Source organism: Hypanus sabinus, chromosome 13, assembly GCF_030144855.1.
Source record: "Hypanus sabinus isolate sHypSab1 chromosome 13, sHypSab1.hap1, whole genome shotgun sequence".
Lineage (NCBI taxonomy): Eukaryota > Metazoa > Chordata > Chondrichthyes > Myliobatiformes > Dasyatidae > Hypanus > Hypanus sabinus.
Window position 1 is genome coordinate 22,127,298 of NC_082718.1, and position 16,087 is coordinate 22,143,384.

The 16,087-nt window shown below is 43.8% G+C and overlaps 1 protein-coding gene across 1 annotated transcript in view; it reads right to left on the minus strand.

Annotated features, from left to right (window-relative positions):
* Positions 1-16,087, minus strand: part of prkcq (protein kinase C, theta) — a 122,594-nt gene that overhangs the window by 8,433 nt on the left and 98,074 nt on the right. The window contains exons 12-15 of the mRNA XM_059987319.1: positions 15,381-15,554; positions 8,591-8,682; positions 5,875-5,937; positions 2,653-2,791 (exon numbers count right to left, since the gene is read on the minus strand). Of these exons, the coding sequence (XP_059843302.1) occupies positions 2,653-2,791; positions 5,875-5,937; positions 8,591-8,682; positions 15,381-15,554 (468 nt within the window). The remainder of the gene's footprint in view (positions 1-2,652; positions 2,792-5,874; positions 5,938-8,590; positions 8,683-15,380; positions 15,555-16,087) is intronic.

Sequence of the window (16,087 nt, forward strand, 5' to 3'; positions counted from 1 at the left end):
TCTCCTCTTGACCCTCCCCAATGCCAGCGCATCCTTTCTTAGGTAAGCGGTCTGAAACTGCCCATAATGCTCCAAGTGTGTTTTGACCAATGCCTTATAAAGCCTTGGGATTACATCCTTGCTTTTATATTCTAGTCCTCTCAAAATGAATGCTAACATTGCATTTGTTTTCCTTACCACCAACTCAACTTGCAAGTTAACATTTAGGTAGTCCTGCATGAAGACTTCCTAAAACCAACCCAAACCCAACCTGACCATAACCAATCTGAACCCAACTTGACTGTAACCAAAGAACCCAATCTAACGATAGCCAATCCAAACCCAACCTCAGCATGACCATTCCAAATCCAACCCACACCCAAGGCTTTGTAACTTTTTCTATATCCAGTCCAGGTATTGTTGTAACCGTTGTCCAGTATTACAGTTACTAAACTGTGTTTAGTACGTTACATTGTGGTAAAGCACCAGTCCAACTTTGCCACTTTGGTGGGAGGATGAGTAGGCTTGAGAGAAAAAGTTCAGGAAAATTAGTAAGGATAGTCATTCATTGGAGGCTCTTACAACTGCCAATGACTTGATGTGACTTATTTCCTAATGGCCTCTTTATGGCATTAGGAGTTAAGAAATATGGACCCATCTGCAAATTTATAATGTCTTCTAAGCAGAATAAAGTGTTACAGTTACAAAGAAAGTGCAGTGCAGACTGACCGCAAGGTGCAAGGTCATATTGAGGTAGATTATGAGGTCAAGATTTCATCTCATCTTATCAGGACACTGTTCAATATTTTTATAACAGCAGAATTGAAGCTTGGAACTTTATTCACTGGAGCACAGGAGATGAAAGGTGAGCTTATAGAGGTGCATAAAATCACAAGGGACATACGATGGGTGAATGCACACCGTCTTTCACCCAGGGTTGGAGAATCAAAAATCAGAGGGCATAGGTTTAAGGCGAGAGGGGTGAGATTTAATAGGATCTTGAGGGGAAACTTTGTCACCCAGAGAGTGGTCTGTGTATGGAATGAGAAGTGGTGGTAACAAGACTTTCAGGCCAACGAAACCAGATGCAGAGATGCAAGGTAGAATGCAACAATGAGGATTTATTCAAAGAACATAATAGAGGAATAACAAGTGACTCAGAGTGTACTTACTCCAGAGGGTTATTGTACGTAGAACGTTAGTTCCCTCAGAACCCAAATTTAGGACTGAGCGATGAGGGCTAGTTGTGATGAACATAAATAGTGTATATTTAACCCGTAAATCAAAACTCAAACTGGACGCATGAGGGACTAGTTTTGGTCAGGATGGTTCAGTTTCTGTGCATGCGGTGACTGGCATGGTCCTGAGGCAAATACAGTGGGATCCAACTGAGAGTTTGGGCAGCTGCAACTATGAGTCCCCAGAACTCAAATCAGTTTCCAGGGTGGTCAAGTGGGCCAGGTAGTAGGGCTGCTGTGTCACAGCTCCCGAGACCAGGACTTGGGTGCTGCCTGTGTGGAGTTTGCAGGCTCATCCCGTGACCAGTTGGGTTTCCACTGGGCATTCCAGTTTTTACCCATCTCCAAAAGATGAATGGCTGGTGGGTTAACTGTACATTGACTCTAGCACGCAGACAAGAACCTAGATGGAACTGATGAAAATGTCAGGCTGGAGCCAAACACACGTTAGAAGAACAACACCTCATTCCATCTGGACAGTCTCAAATTACTGGTAGCTGCTCCCTCTCTGTCTTTCTGTCCCCTTTTCTCTTCTCCACCTGACCTCTGGATCAAGGTCTCCTAAGGGGCTTTTGCTATTGCTTGAACGGTCATTGGTGGGGGAGGGGTGTGGTTGGTGCTTTTGCTGGTGCAAATGGGGGGAGGGTCAATGTTTCTGCTGCTGCTTGTGTGAGTGTAGGGGGCTTTCGGGCTCTGATATTTCTGTCACTCATTCTTTGGGGTGTTTTGTTTTGGGGATGTCTGCAAAGAGCAAGAATTTCAGGTTGTATACTGGACATATTTTCTGATACTAAATTGAACCATTGACTCTACTGACACCCATCACCTAATCGCTTTCTCCTCCCCACCCCCTTTATTCCATGCTCCACCTTCCTCATCTTCAGTTCTTCAACTCAATCATTGCACAACCCCCTCCATGCCCCACTCATCAGGCTCCCCCATGTCATCTGGACCCAGCCCCTTTCTGACTGCTTCTTGCTGCACCCCTTCCCACCACTATTTTATACCCACCATCATCCCTCTAACTTTCAGTACAGACAAAGGTCTCAACCGTAAACATCAACAGTCCCTTTCTCTCTGCTTCAGGCCGAGGCCTTTTGTCAGGACAATTTATTCCTCTCCATTGATGCTGCCTGACCTGCTGAGTTCCTCCAGCATTTTGTGTGTTCCTCAAGATTTCCAACATCTACAGGATCTCTTGTGCTTATGATTTGCTGGCAAAATACTGTATGTCTTCATTATGCAATGAGTAATTTATATGCAGATTTCACAGAGAATATCTCTGCATTTCTCTTTTGCACCCACACCTTCTGGTTCATTCAGCCTTTCTTCAGCAGCAATCTTTTCCATATTTATTCTGATAAACTATAATATCTTTTGGGAAGAATGTCACTAGTTGTAGCCAAAATGACTGCGCGGTAACAGATAGACTGACCTCCGGTGCTATATAGTCAGGTGTTCCACAGAACGTGCTGGTCCGTGCATCGTTGAGAATGTTCTCCTTACACATGCCAAAATCTGCGATTTTAATGTGGCCGTCTCCGTCGAGCAGAACGTTGTCCAACTTCAGGTCCCTGGAAGTGAATTGGGAAGTTTTGTGCTGAGCAAGTAAGATGGATTTCTGCACACCAGTGGATATGGACATGTGTACACGAGAATGTCTTTTGCTCCAAACATACAAACTTCGTAGGTTCATGATCATATACCCTGTAGTCATGGGTGTACATAGACATATACTTAAAAAATCATCTTGCATTTATATACTCCTTGATCTTCCAGTTTAACTTTTCATGGATCTTGCACTTTCTTTACCAGAACTGCACCCTTTCTGTCCCGGTTACATTATACCTTGCATTCTGTTTTCTTTTTAACATGGAACACTACAGCACAGTACAGATCCTTTAGTCCAGGATGTTGTGCTAACCTTTTAACCTACTCTAAGATCAATCTCCCACATAGCCATCCTTTTTTTCAATCCTCCATGTGCCTATGGGCCAGCTGGTGGCACAATGGGATCAGCGCCGGACTCCGGAGTGGAGGCTCCTGAGTTCGAATCCAAGTCGGGCCACCCCCGAGCAGGCTTTCCATCCGTGCCAGGTTGAGTGTCGAGCTAGCCACTCGGCCTCGTAAAAAAAAAGTTGAGTCAGGAACGTTCCTATCCTCACCTGATTAATCCAAAAGGAAACCAATCCTGACTCCACGCGCCAGTCAAGAATGATTGACTGTCTGGTGCGACACGCTAAACAAAAATCCAAGGGTTTCTTAAATATTCCTAATGCATCTGCCCCCACCAGCACATCAGCAGGGCTTTCCACACACCCACCACTCTCTGTGTAAAAAAAAACCCTACCTCTGACATCCCGCCTATATTTTCCTCCAATCACATTAAAATTATGCCCCCTCACCTGGGAAATAGCCCCTGGCATTCCACTCGTTCTATGTCTCTCATCATCTTGTACATCTCTATTGCTATATTGCTACTTCATGTATTTATGTGTGGTATGATCTGTCTGGGTTGCACACAAAATAAATCTACCCGAGCCACTTCAGTAAGCAGATCCCTTTCAAGGTGAGCACTGCGGGATGGCATTCCAAATTCCCATATAATAACAGCAAGACCTCCCTACACCTGTAATCAAATCCTTCTGTAATAAAGGACAGCCTACGATTTGCCTCCCTAACTGCCTAGTGCATCGGAAGATGAAAGATTGGCTTTATTTGTCACATGGACATCGAAACATACAGCGAACCATGTTGTTTGCGTCAAATCAAATCATTGAGGATTGTGTAGAGTTGTGCTGATAGTGCTAAGCCACACTTCGGACACCAACGTCGCATGCCAGCAACTCAATAACCCCAATCCATACGTGTTTGGAATATGGGAGGAAACCAGAGCATTGGGAAGTAATCCACACGGTCACAGGGAGAACGTACAAACTCCTATAATCCCTACGTTGGCTTGTGTGGAATGATATCAAGTTGGAAACAAGATAATATTCCCGGAACATTGACATTTTCTAATCCGACAATGTTTCAAACATACTCTGCTGTTCTGTTTTGTGCACTCCAGTTTTGGCATACTGTATTTCAGCTGCACAACCTTGCATGCTGATTTGGCTTATCCAGATCTCCCCTGATGCCTCTCTGCACAATTCTCTGTGCTCACGATCCCACCCTAGTTTAGCATCGTCAACAGACTTGAAAATCAGTCTGCTCGGACAAATCATGGATGTCGGTTCCTGATAGCTGGGGCCCAGGCACCAATCCCTATGCTGGTCAGATCTTGCTCACCGAAACATGACCCATATAGTCCCTCTATAGTTGGGATGTTATGTCAAAGTTGTATAAGATGTTGGTAAAGTTGAACTGAGAATACTGTGTGCAGTTTTGGTCACTTACACAGAAGAAAGATATCAATAAGATTGAAAGATGGCGGAGAAAATTTACAAGGATGTTGCCAGGACTTGAAGACCTGAGTTATAGAGAAGGTTGAATCGGTTAGGATTTTATGCCTTGGAGCATAAGAGAATGATGGGAAATTTTATAAAGGTATACAAAATTCTGAGGTGCATAGATAAGGTAAATGCAAGCAGGCTTTTTCCCTTAGTGTGGGTGAGACTAGATTCAAGGCAATAGGTTTAGCGTGAAAGGTGGAATGTTTGAGGGGAATTTGTGGGGGGACGTCTTCACTCAGAATGGTGTGCGAGTGGAGATGGTGGATATAGGTTCGATTGTGAAGGGAAGTGTAGATATTACATGGATGAGAGAGGTATGGAGGACTATGGTCTGGGGGAAGTGGGTGGTTCCAGGTAGAAGACCAGTCTGACAGACTAGATGGGCCAAAGGGCCTGTTTCTGTGCTGTCACGCTCTATGACTCTTAAGTTATATGTTTATATATTTTCTGCAGGGACCTCATCAAAAATCTTCTGAAAATCTAAGTAGACAACATCCCTTTTGTATTTTACATCACTTGACCTTTAAGACCACTAACAAATTCATTTGATTGGTTCCCCCTTATCTATTATGTTTGACATGTCCTTGACAAACAGTAACAAATTAATTAAATATGACAACCCTTTCATAAATCCATGCTGACTCTTTCATCTTCTTCACTGTGCGTTCTGATACCATATCCTTCTTTATAAATTATCTAATTCAATGAACACTTAAACATAATTTTAACTCTAACATAGAACATAGACCAATAAGGCAAAATACATGCCCTTTGGTCCATGATGTTTGCTGACCTTTTAGCCTATTAAAGATCAATCTAACTTTTCCCTCTATTTTTCTTTCATCCATGTGCCTATCTAAGGGTCGTTTAACTGTTGCTAATGTATCTGTCATTATCACCACTCCTGGTAGGGTGTTCTACACATCTACCAGTCCCTGTGTAAGAAACCCACTGAGTTTTCCCCCTGTAGTTTCCTCCAATCACCATAAAGTTATGCCTGCTGGTATTAGTCATTTCTTCCCTAGAAAGGAGTTGCTGGGTGCCCACTCAATCTATGCCTTTTATCTTCTCATTCATCCTCTTGGTCTATGGTTAGCAATGGCTTTGCATAAACAAGTTTCTCAGCTCAGGGTGCTTGACTGAATCTACAACTAAAATTCAGAACTTATGCAGAAAAATGTGCGTCCTTGGGCCTCAATTACCTGTATATGATGCCCCTGGAATGAAGAAACTGGAGACCACAGATGATTTCAGCGGCATAAAATCTGCAATGAGATTTAATTCCATGAAAACATTTCACGTAAACAGTTTCTGAATTTAAAGAGCAAACACGAGGAAATCTGCAGATACTGGAAATTCAAGCAACATACACAAAATACTGGTGGAACACAGCAGGCCAGGCAGCATCAATAGGAGAAGGACTGTCGACTGTCGACTGAAAGGCTCAGTTAGTCCTGACGAAGGGTCTCGGCCCGAAACGTCGACAGTCCTTCTCCTATAGATGCTGCCTGGCCTGCTGTGTTCCACCAGCATTTTGAGTGAATTTCTGAATTAATATGTTTTATTCAATCATCAGATCCTCTGCAACTGATCTTCAACAGCCACTGGTGACTGTTATCTCTGACTGCAGATGGTAATTTACTTTATAATTTACTTAATCCCTGGGGTTCAAACCAAAGAGAGTCAGAGAAAATGTTACCCATGGTTTCTGAGATAGAGAGAGATTAAATATTAGCTTTTGTGTCACAGGTACATCGAAACATGTCGTATGTGTCAAACCAAATCTGTGTGTATTGTGTGGGCCTGCAGCTGTTGCCATGCCCACATCTTACTAACCTGAACCCGAATGCTTTTGGAGTGTGGGAGGACAGCAGAGCAGCTGGACGGAACCCACACAATCACAGGGAAAGAGTACAGACTCCTCACGGACTACAGTGGGAATTGAAATGCCATTGGTGACCTCTGGAACTGCAGTAATGTTATACTGACCACTACACTATCGTGTGGCTCTATCGGCGCCGATCTCCCTTCTGAGTTAGTAGGTCACTGGGATAAGTATGAACCATTAATCTGGTCATGCAGCACTGAGGGAGAGTGGCAACATCAGTGATACTGTCTTTTGGAATAAGATGTTACACCAAGGCTCCAAATTCAGTGGGTCTAAAAAATAATCAACAGGCTACGTTTGCAGAAAAGCTAAGGAGTTATCCCTCGTGCCTGAGCCAATGTTTATCACTGATTGATCATAATTTAGTATTTACTGTATACAACTTCCTGTTCATTTCCAAACTGATAACAGTGATTCCATTTCAGGAAGCACACTTTAAACCCCTCTGGTCTTTGTAAAAAAAAAAGTGGAAGAAATACAAAACATATGCACGGGAAGCGGTTGAGAGAACATTTGCTAAACCGTTTGTCTTCCCAAGCAGCTTATTGATTGGTTACATAATACCACAAACCTCCTTGCCATTGAGGAAGAGCGCCTCAGGAAAGGAGGCATCCATTCAGAACATGCCCCTTCTTGTTACCACTATCAGAGGGGAGGTACAGGAGCCTGAAGACACACATTCCACACTTTAAGAACAGATTTTTCCCCTCCACCAGATTTCTGAGAATGGCCGATTAACCTGTGGTCACTACCTTGTTATTTTAGACTATTTTGTAACTTAAAGCAATTTTTATGTCCTACACTGTACTGCTGCCACAAAGCAACAAATTTCACTGACTTTTTACAATGTATGTCTATAATAATAAACCTGATTCTGATTTTTATCACAATAGAGGCCCTTCAGCCCACGATGCTGTATCTACCTTTTAACCTACTCCATGATCAATCTAACCCTTCCCTCCCACATAGCCTGGATTTTCTATCATTCATGTGCCTATCTAAGAGTCTCTTAGATGTCCATAATGTATCTGCCTCTACCACCACCTCTGGCAATGCATTCCATTCACTCTGTGTAAGACCAGCCCCTAATGTTCTGCCTATGCTTTCCTTCAATCACCTTAAAATTATGCCCTTGTGTATTAGCTATTTCAGCCTTGGAAAAAAGGCGCAGGCTGTCCACTCGATCAATGCCTCTTGTCATCTTATATATCTCTATGAAGATATCTCTCATTCTCCTTCACTCCAAACAGAAAAGCCCTAGGTCGCTCAATCTTTCCTCATCACACATGCTCTCTAATCCTGGCAGTATCCTGGTAAATCTCTTCTGCTCCCTCTCTAAAGTTTCCACATCATTCCTATGAGTTAACCAGAAACAATATTCCAAGCAGAGTTTTATAGAGCAGCAGCATTACCTCATGGCCCTTGAACTCAATCCCTCAACTACCGAATGCCAACACATTTACCTTCTTAACCACCTTATCAATTTGCACAATAATGGATCCATGGAACTTTACGTTTGTTGAGTTCCCTCTCACTGGTGAATACCGAAGCAAAGTATTCCTTAAGGACCTCCTGTTCCAACTCCAGCTACATGTCTTACTGATGAGAAACTGGTGTGTATAAAACAAGTGAAATCTGGGAGTATTTGATGCACCTTAGTGCTGAGTTTCATTGTTTCAAGGTTTTCTGTTGCCAAGAGTGATAAGGCTGTTCAAGTATGTACTGGGTTTGTAAATTCCATCAAGAATTCAAGCAAGACCTTAGGATAATGATCTGGGTGTGGTAGAACAGTGGATGGGTTACTGGATTTTTTTGCAGCCAGGGTTGGAACCCACCCTGGAAACTGAGGAATTTTGTTAACCCTGGAATGAAATACTACTTGCAACCAATAGTTTCGCACCCACTCAGGTCCTTTATAGAAGGTCAAAATGTGATTCCAGACCTCCACAAGGTTGTCACTTATCTGCCAGCCCAATGGACAGAGACACCGGCATAGTCAGAAATGACATCAGAATGATGATCTAACTCACGTTGCCCTTGGCACCTCAAACTTCTGGCAGCTTTGGATGTGAAACATCAGGTCCCCACCATTCAGATACTCCATTACAAAGAACAGGTTCTCCTGTGAAGAGGGAAGATCAGAGATCGATACACTAGTCCAAAACAGGAGTAGTACAAAACGTCCCGATCAAAACGCAGAGGTTCCATTAATCTCATAGTCACACAATCATACAGCAGTACATCATGGATACAGGCCATTTAGCCCGACCAGTCAATGCCAACCACAGTGCCCATTCAGCTAGACCTAATCTCCTGAGTTCAGTCCATACCTTTTAAGCCTAGTCCCTCCATGTGCTTCTTAAATACTATTGTACCTGCCTTATCTCGGTCTGGATCTGATAACTCATTACAGAGACGCAGAGAGGTGCAGAATGAAGCAGCCTCTTTATCAAAAAGATCTGTACCAACCACCAGTCACCCGCTTACAATAATCCTAGAGGAATCCCATTTTATTCTCCCTGCATTCCCATCAACTCCCCCCAGATTCTATCCCTCACCTACACACTAGGAACCTTTTACAGCAGGAAATTATTCTCCCAATCTGCACCAACTTGGAACGCGATTAGAAAGGCGCAGGGAGATCTTGCGATCACAGGACGATTGTTCAAACTCCACACAGACCGTGCTGTGGGATTTAGGGATATGTGGTCTCAGATCCAACTAGAGTTGTCTGCCTTGGCCAAGGTGATTCAAGTGTGTGTTAACCATTGCTCTTAATGGGTGAAGATTAGGGTCGGTTTCTGTCCCGTAGGGAGTCAATGCTGAGATGTTACTCACCTGGAATTGGCACAGGTTCGTTGAGTGTCAGCAGAGCAGTGCAAAGACATAACATTGCTCTAAATTACGGAAGTAAATAATAGTCCAAAATAAGGAATAATAAAGGAAGTGTTCATGGACCATTCAAACATCTAATGGCGGAGGGGGAGAAGCTGTTTGCTAATTGTTCACATTCAAAGATGTGTGGCATCTTTGTGAGCTTCCACCTCTCAGGCCATCTCGATGGTGGGGAAGGTTGTGCCCATGGTGGAGCTGGCTGACCCTGCAACCCTCTGCAGCCTTTTCCAGTCCGGTGCGCTGGAGCCTCCCTACCAGGCTGTGATGCCACCAGTCGAAACGATCTTCACTGTACATCTATAGAAATTTGGTTGAGCCTTTGGTGACATGCACAATCTCTTCAAGCAGAGCCACTGGTGTGCCTTCATCATGACTGCATCAATGTGTGGGGCCCAGGATGGATCTTCTGAGATGCTGATACCCATGAACTTGAAGCTGCTCAACCTTTCCACTGCTGACTCCTTCAAAGAGGACTGGGGTGTGATCTCCTGACACCTCCTTCTGGAAGACCACAATCAGTTCAGAGAGAGTGTGGAGGAACCAAGTATTCCTCACCAGCTGGAGCAGTGTGCCTTGTTGGGGTCATTTCACAGAAAGAGACCCTTCGCCCCAACATAACCATGTTGACCATCAAGTATGTGGAATATAAGAGTCAACTACATTCCTCTGAGATGGTGGACTATTTTGCCATACCACTGAGCTGAACTTTGACAACAACATGGCAATTTCTACATTCATTTAACCTGTAGAATTTAAATTCCCCACAGCAAGATCTGAACACCGGACTCCTAATGAATATCTCAGGGTTCTGATAGTGGCCCAGAATCCCAGCCTTTACAGAGTTGTGTCCTCAGTGATAAAGTAATTTTATACATCAAAATGATAAGAAATGATGAACAGTGAAACAACACAGAGATGAGGAGGAATTTCTATATCTAGAGAGTGATGAATCTGTAGAATTCATTGCCATAGAAAGCTGTGGGGGCTGAGTCATAGGGTATATTTAAAGTGGAGGTTCTTGATTAGAAAGGATGATAAAGGTTGAGGGGAGAAGACCGGAGACAATAAATTGGCCACAATAGAATGGCAGAGCAGACTCGATGGACCAAATGGCCTAATTCTGCTCCTATGTCTTAAGGTCATAGCTGATCAAAAAGAGTAGCTCATCCATCCAATGAAAGGGAAGTCAGCTGCACTTTTACATGTTATGCAAGAGAACAAAGTTTACCAAACAGTGCCAGGTATCATGCAAGATCTGGACAGTTTGTGAGGTTGTGTTGAACAAATAAAATCTACTTTGCAATTATGGTCAGATTTCCTTTATTTCTCCACAAATTCAACGTAATTATACATTATTCAATCACTCCCATGTTTCTAGTGATCCCTACATAACTGCTCTGTAGGTTCTTATTGTACTTTATGTCACCATTTTCACTTATCTAATGTTGCTCATGCTGTTATATACGTGCTTCATTACTCCCTACATAATCATTCACATAAAACTTTGTGTTACTCTGTTCCAATGATGAAAACTAATGTTCAGATTCACCGTGGCATCAAGCTTTGTGTCACTTATCCGTCTGGGCTATATATTAGATAAACCAATGAACATAGCACTATCATCTCTGAATCAAGCTACGGTTCGAATGTAGTCAGAATCTACAAGGAGCACTGGCACAAGAAACCAGCATCTGTGAAGGACCCGCACCACCCAGCCCATGCTCTTTTCTCACTGCTGCCATTGGGGCAGGAGGGACAGGACTCAGGTCCCGCACCACCACGTTCCAGACCCATTATTACTCCTCAACCATCAGGCTCCTGAAAAAGCATGGACAACTTCAACTCAACTCTGAAATGATTTCAAAGCCCGTGGACTCCCGCTCAAGGTCACTGCTGCTCACATTCTCAGTATTATCTACTCTTTGTACTCGCACAGAGCGTCTTGCTTTGCACACTGGTGGCTTTGTCGGTCTTTGTGTGCAGCTTTTCATTGATTCTACTGAGTTTCTTTGTTCTACTGTGAATGGCTGCAAGGAAAAGAATCTTGGGGTGGTGTATGGTGAGACATACGTACTTTGTTGCTGTTCTGCTGAACACTGTGGACATGCCATGTTGGCACTGGGATGTGTGCTGGCACTTGCAGGATGCCCCCAGCACATCCCTAGGTTATGTGGGTTGTTGGTGCAAGTGGCACGTTTCACTGTATGCTTTGTTTCACGTGTGATAAAGAAATGAATCTGAATCTGCGGTCTGCACTTGAGGTGCATGTGACAAGAAAGGGGACGCCAAGTTGGATCAACAGCGGGGCCTGGGGGTTAGTGGAATCCAGTGACTGGCAGTGCCACGGGCAAAAAGGTGAATGAGAGAAGTCAGAGAAGCAAGGCCAGACTAGTTCAAGCTGACAGGAAAGTGACAGTAACTCAAATAACCGTGTGTTACAACAACAGAATGCTGAAGAGCATCTCTGAATGCACAAAACGTTGAATCTTGAAGTGGAACCAGAAGATCATGGATTTACACGTAGTGGCCACTTTATTGGGTAAAGGAGGTACCTAATAACATGGCCACTGAGTGTGTGATCTAAATGACAGCACCCTGTAGAATCTTATGTGGAAATGGAACGTGCAGTGCACAGACAGAGCAGATGTAATCAAATAGGTAGAAAGTGCTTTGTTGTTTGAAAAATGTCCTTGTCTATAGAGGGCAGAATCCAAATAGATTGTATTGGTTATCGTTTTAAAGTGTTACTATAAGTAAGCAGCTTCATTTTATTACAAACTGATTCCACCTGCACGTTTCTCTCCATCACAGCGCAGGGAAATTTTGGTATTATCACTTTGACCTTTGATTGTTATCGTGGATGGCAATTAAGTCATTTCTGTGGGTGTGAGTTATCTAAGAAGGCAACTGCTGTCTGTCTCTTTGCCCTTCTTTTTGCACAGGTGTGCAAGCCGAGCAACACGATCAAGGGGGCGACTCGCTCGCTGCGGCTACTCGGGCTCTGATCAGCCCTTTCAGCCACAGGCCATTCGCAGGTCGTAGTCTTACAGCACGGGAATAGGCCCTTTGGGCCAACTGGTCCATGCTGACGAAGATTCCCAAATATACTCAGACCCCTGATTCCTTACAACGAGGTCATTCAATTCTTCAGTGAAATTAAAAAAAAAACAGCAAAAATTCTTTCCAAGAGTTAAAATTTTTCAAGAGCAGCCACCATTACAGTAAATATTCAATCAGCCAATGAGAGTGCTTTATGTACGCTCAGAGCCACTCACAGCCAATCACGTATTAGTTCACGCTCTGCCTCCCCAGCATGTGTAAGTGTTCTTGCTCCCTCGCCAAGTTATTGCAATTTCTTCACCCATCATATCTGGAAGAGAGCCTGCAACTTCCGGCGAGGGCTGTACATCGAAGGTGTCTAGGAAAAGCATCAGCATGGACGCGAAACTGCGAGTGATTCAGCATTTGGAAGCTGGTGAGCCTCAGGTTGATGTTGGCGCCTCTTTGAAATGGGCTGCATTGATGAGCAGAACAATTATAAGAAAATGCAGACAAGATAAAAGCTTCTGCGACAATGACCTCTAAGTTATCATCAACGAAGATTCAAGGAGCTATTTGTTTGAAAAAAATGGAAAATAGAGCTAAATATATGGGTGGATGACCAAACACAATGAAACATGCCCCTAAGCCAGCAGATGATAGCACCTGCTTCCCCCCGGTGCTGCTCTACTGACGTACAGGTTAGGCCTATCTGCATGTTTGTCACTCCATGAGTTACTGTGTATAAATAATATATCATATATCTCAGCTTTGATTTTTTAAAAATTAGGTGCACGTGTCCATTTACATAACGTTATAATGAGCCTGCATAGCACTGATTTACATAGTGCTCCAACTCCAAGGAGTGTGTCCTCAGCATTAAGCAGGTCTGGCTGTATGCTGGTCCCATTTGCCAGCAATTTTCATAGAGGGCATGCTTAAAAAGAGTTGCCTCAGGAAGACAGCATCCATCACTAAGGACGTGCCCTCTTCTCATTATTACCATCGGGGAGGAGGTACAACAATCAAAGGATCCACACTCAATATTTCAGGAACTTTCGGTTTCACCAGGACCACTCAGTTCCAGATGGGGACCAAGGGCTGAAGTTCAGAGAATATCATCAAGGCAAGAACATCATTAAGGATGCTTCGTCAAGGAAACATCAAGGCAACATTTTAAGTAGAGAGACTAGGTCTATGTACAAAGAACATCGAACATTGCAGCCTAGGTCTACATAGACAGAACATAACATCACAGTAAGGTCCTTCAGCCCACAATGCTCTACTGACCTTTTGACCTACTCTAAGATCAACTTAAGCCTTCCCCCTGACAGAGCCCTCCATTTTTCTATCATCCATGTGTCTACCTAAGAGTTTCTAAAATGTCCCAAAAGATCTGCCTCGCCTAATGCTTGTCAGAGCATTCTGCACACCTACCAGTCTCTGTTTGAAAATACTACCTCTCACACCCCCTATACTTTCCTCCAATCACCTTAAAGTTATGCCCCTGGTTAGAAACATTACAAGGCAAGGTACAGAGAACGTTTAGAGGGTGAAATGTGGCCACGCATGCCAAACCACTACCAGGAAAATACCAATTATCGGTTAGAAAATCAAACTAGCTACCTTTGATATTTATAAAGATAAAGATTAGCTTTACTTGTCACATGTACATCGAAACACAATGAAATGCGTTGTTTTGTCAATGACCAACATAGTTTGTTCTGAGGACAGCCCACAAGCATCGCCACGCTTCCATCACCAACATAGCATAACCTAACTTATTAACCTTTATGTCATTATATTCAACACTCTTCCCATCACTGAGTCTCCTACCATCAACGTACTGGGGAGTGGGGTTACTGACCTGGGAGACTCACCAAGTTGAAGTCCACCAGCCCTTGCCCACGGGACTCACTGACCTCAATCATTGATCCCAGGGATTTGCTGGCCTTCATCCTCAGCGCCTGTCACCATGACTTTAATCCTCAGTGATCACTGGCCTTTGAACACACATCACTCTGATCCCTAGATTCCTACCTCTGACTCCTGTCCCTAACTCTTCAACACTTCATTTACTGCCTGCAACTTCTAACTTTCCTCCATCCTTGTTGCTTGACCTTAACCTGACCCATAAATCCCAGCACTGCCTCCAAAATCTTCCCCAAGAATCTAAACTAAGTCTGAGCCATGACTTCAATGGACATTGCAGCTTAGCACAATTCTGACTGGATGTTCACTCCAACTCTGGTGCATGGTTACTGCAGTGAGCAGTAAAATGTTACTAAAATTCACTGCAGTTAGTCCACCTAGTCTGACAGCACCTCCCATACCTGGCACCTAACCACACAGAAGGACCAGGCAACAGATGTATAGGAACAGCACCTCCTCTGGTTTCTTTACCAGTTCACACATCCTCTTGATCTGTAAATATATCTCTATTCCTCTAGTGAAACTGAATCATTAGGTGAGCTTAGGGGGCATGGGTAATGCTCTACCACACCAGCAATCAGGGTTCAAATCCCTTTGCTGTCTGTAAGGAGTTTCTACATTCTCCCCATGACTGTGCAAGTTTCCTCCGGGTGCTCTGGTTTCCTCCCACATTCCACAGATGTATGGGTTAGGTTTAGCAGCTCATAGAAGACTAAGCTGGCACTGGAGGCATGATGCCGCTTGTGGGCTGCCCCCAGCACATTCTGGGATTATGCTGGTCACTGACACAAGCAACCTGTTTCACTGTACGCTTTGTTGTAAGTGACAAATAAAGCTAATCTTTATTCCTGGAAGTGCCTTCCCCAATGCACCATAGAAGCCATTTACCGGAAGGACAGCAGGCGTTCCAGAAGGCTGAGTAACTTTAAGAATGAATTAGTAAGGGAATCCTACCTTTGTTTGGAATGTGCAGTAGAGATGTGTGAGAAACGGATGTTCCCAAGCAAGAGACAGAACCCGTTTCTCGACCATGGTGCATTCCACGTCGTCGTCCATCAGCACCACGTCCTTCTTTAGCGCCTTGATGGCAAAGAACTGATTCTTGCCCTTTAGCTCTGCGAGAAAGACCTGTCAGGATCACGACAGGTACAAGAAACATGATCAGTTTGAACGGAGAAGATAGAACATCACAGAACAGTACCGTCCCTTTGGCTCACAATGTTGTGTTGACCTTTTAACCTACTCCAAGATCAATCTCCCCCTTCCTCCTACATAGACCTCCACTTTTCTTTCAAGAAAGAGATTCTCACTAAGAGTCTCTTAAATGTCTCTAATGCATCTGGCTCTACCATTACCCCTGGCTGTGCCTTCTTTGTGTGAAAAAACTTAACTCTGACATCCCACAATACTTCTCTCCAATCACCTTAAGATTATGCCTCCTTGTAGTAGCCATTTCTGCTTTTGGAAAAAGTCTCTGGCTACCCACTCAATCAACACCTTTTATCATCTTGTACACCTCTACAAAGACATGTCTCATTCCCCTTCACTCCACAGAGAAAAGCCCTAGCTTGCTCAACTTCTCATAAGACATGCATTTCAATCCAGGCCCCATCCTGGTAAATCTGCTCGGCATCTTCTCTGAAGCTTCCACATCATTCCTC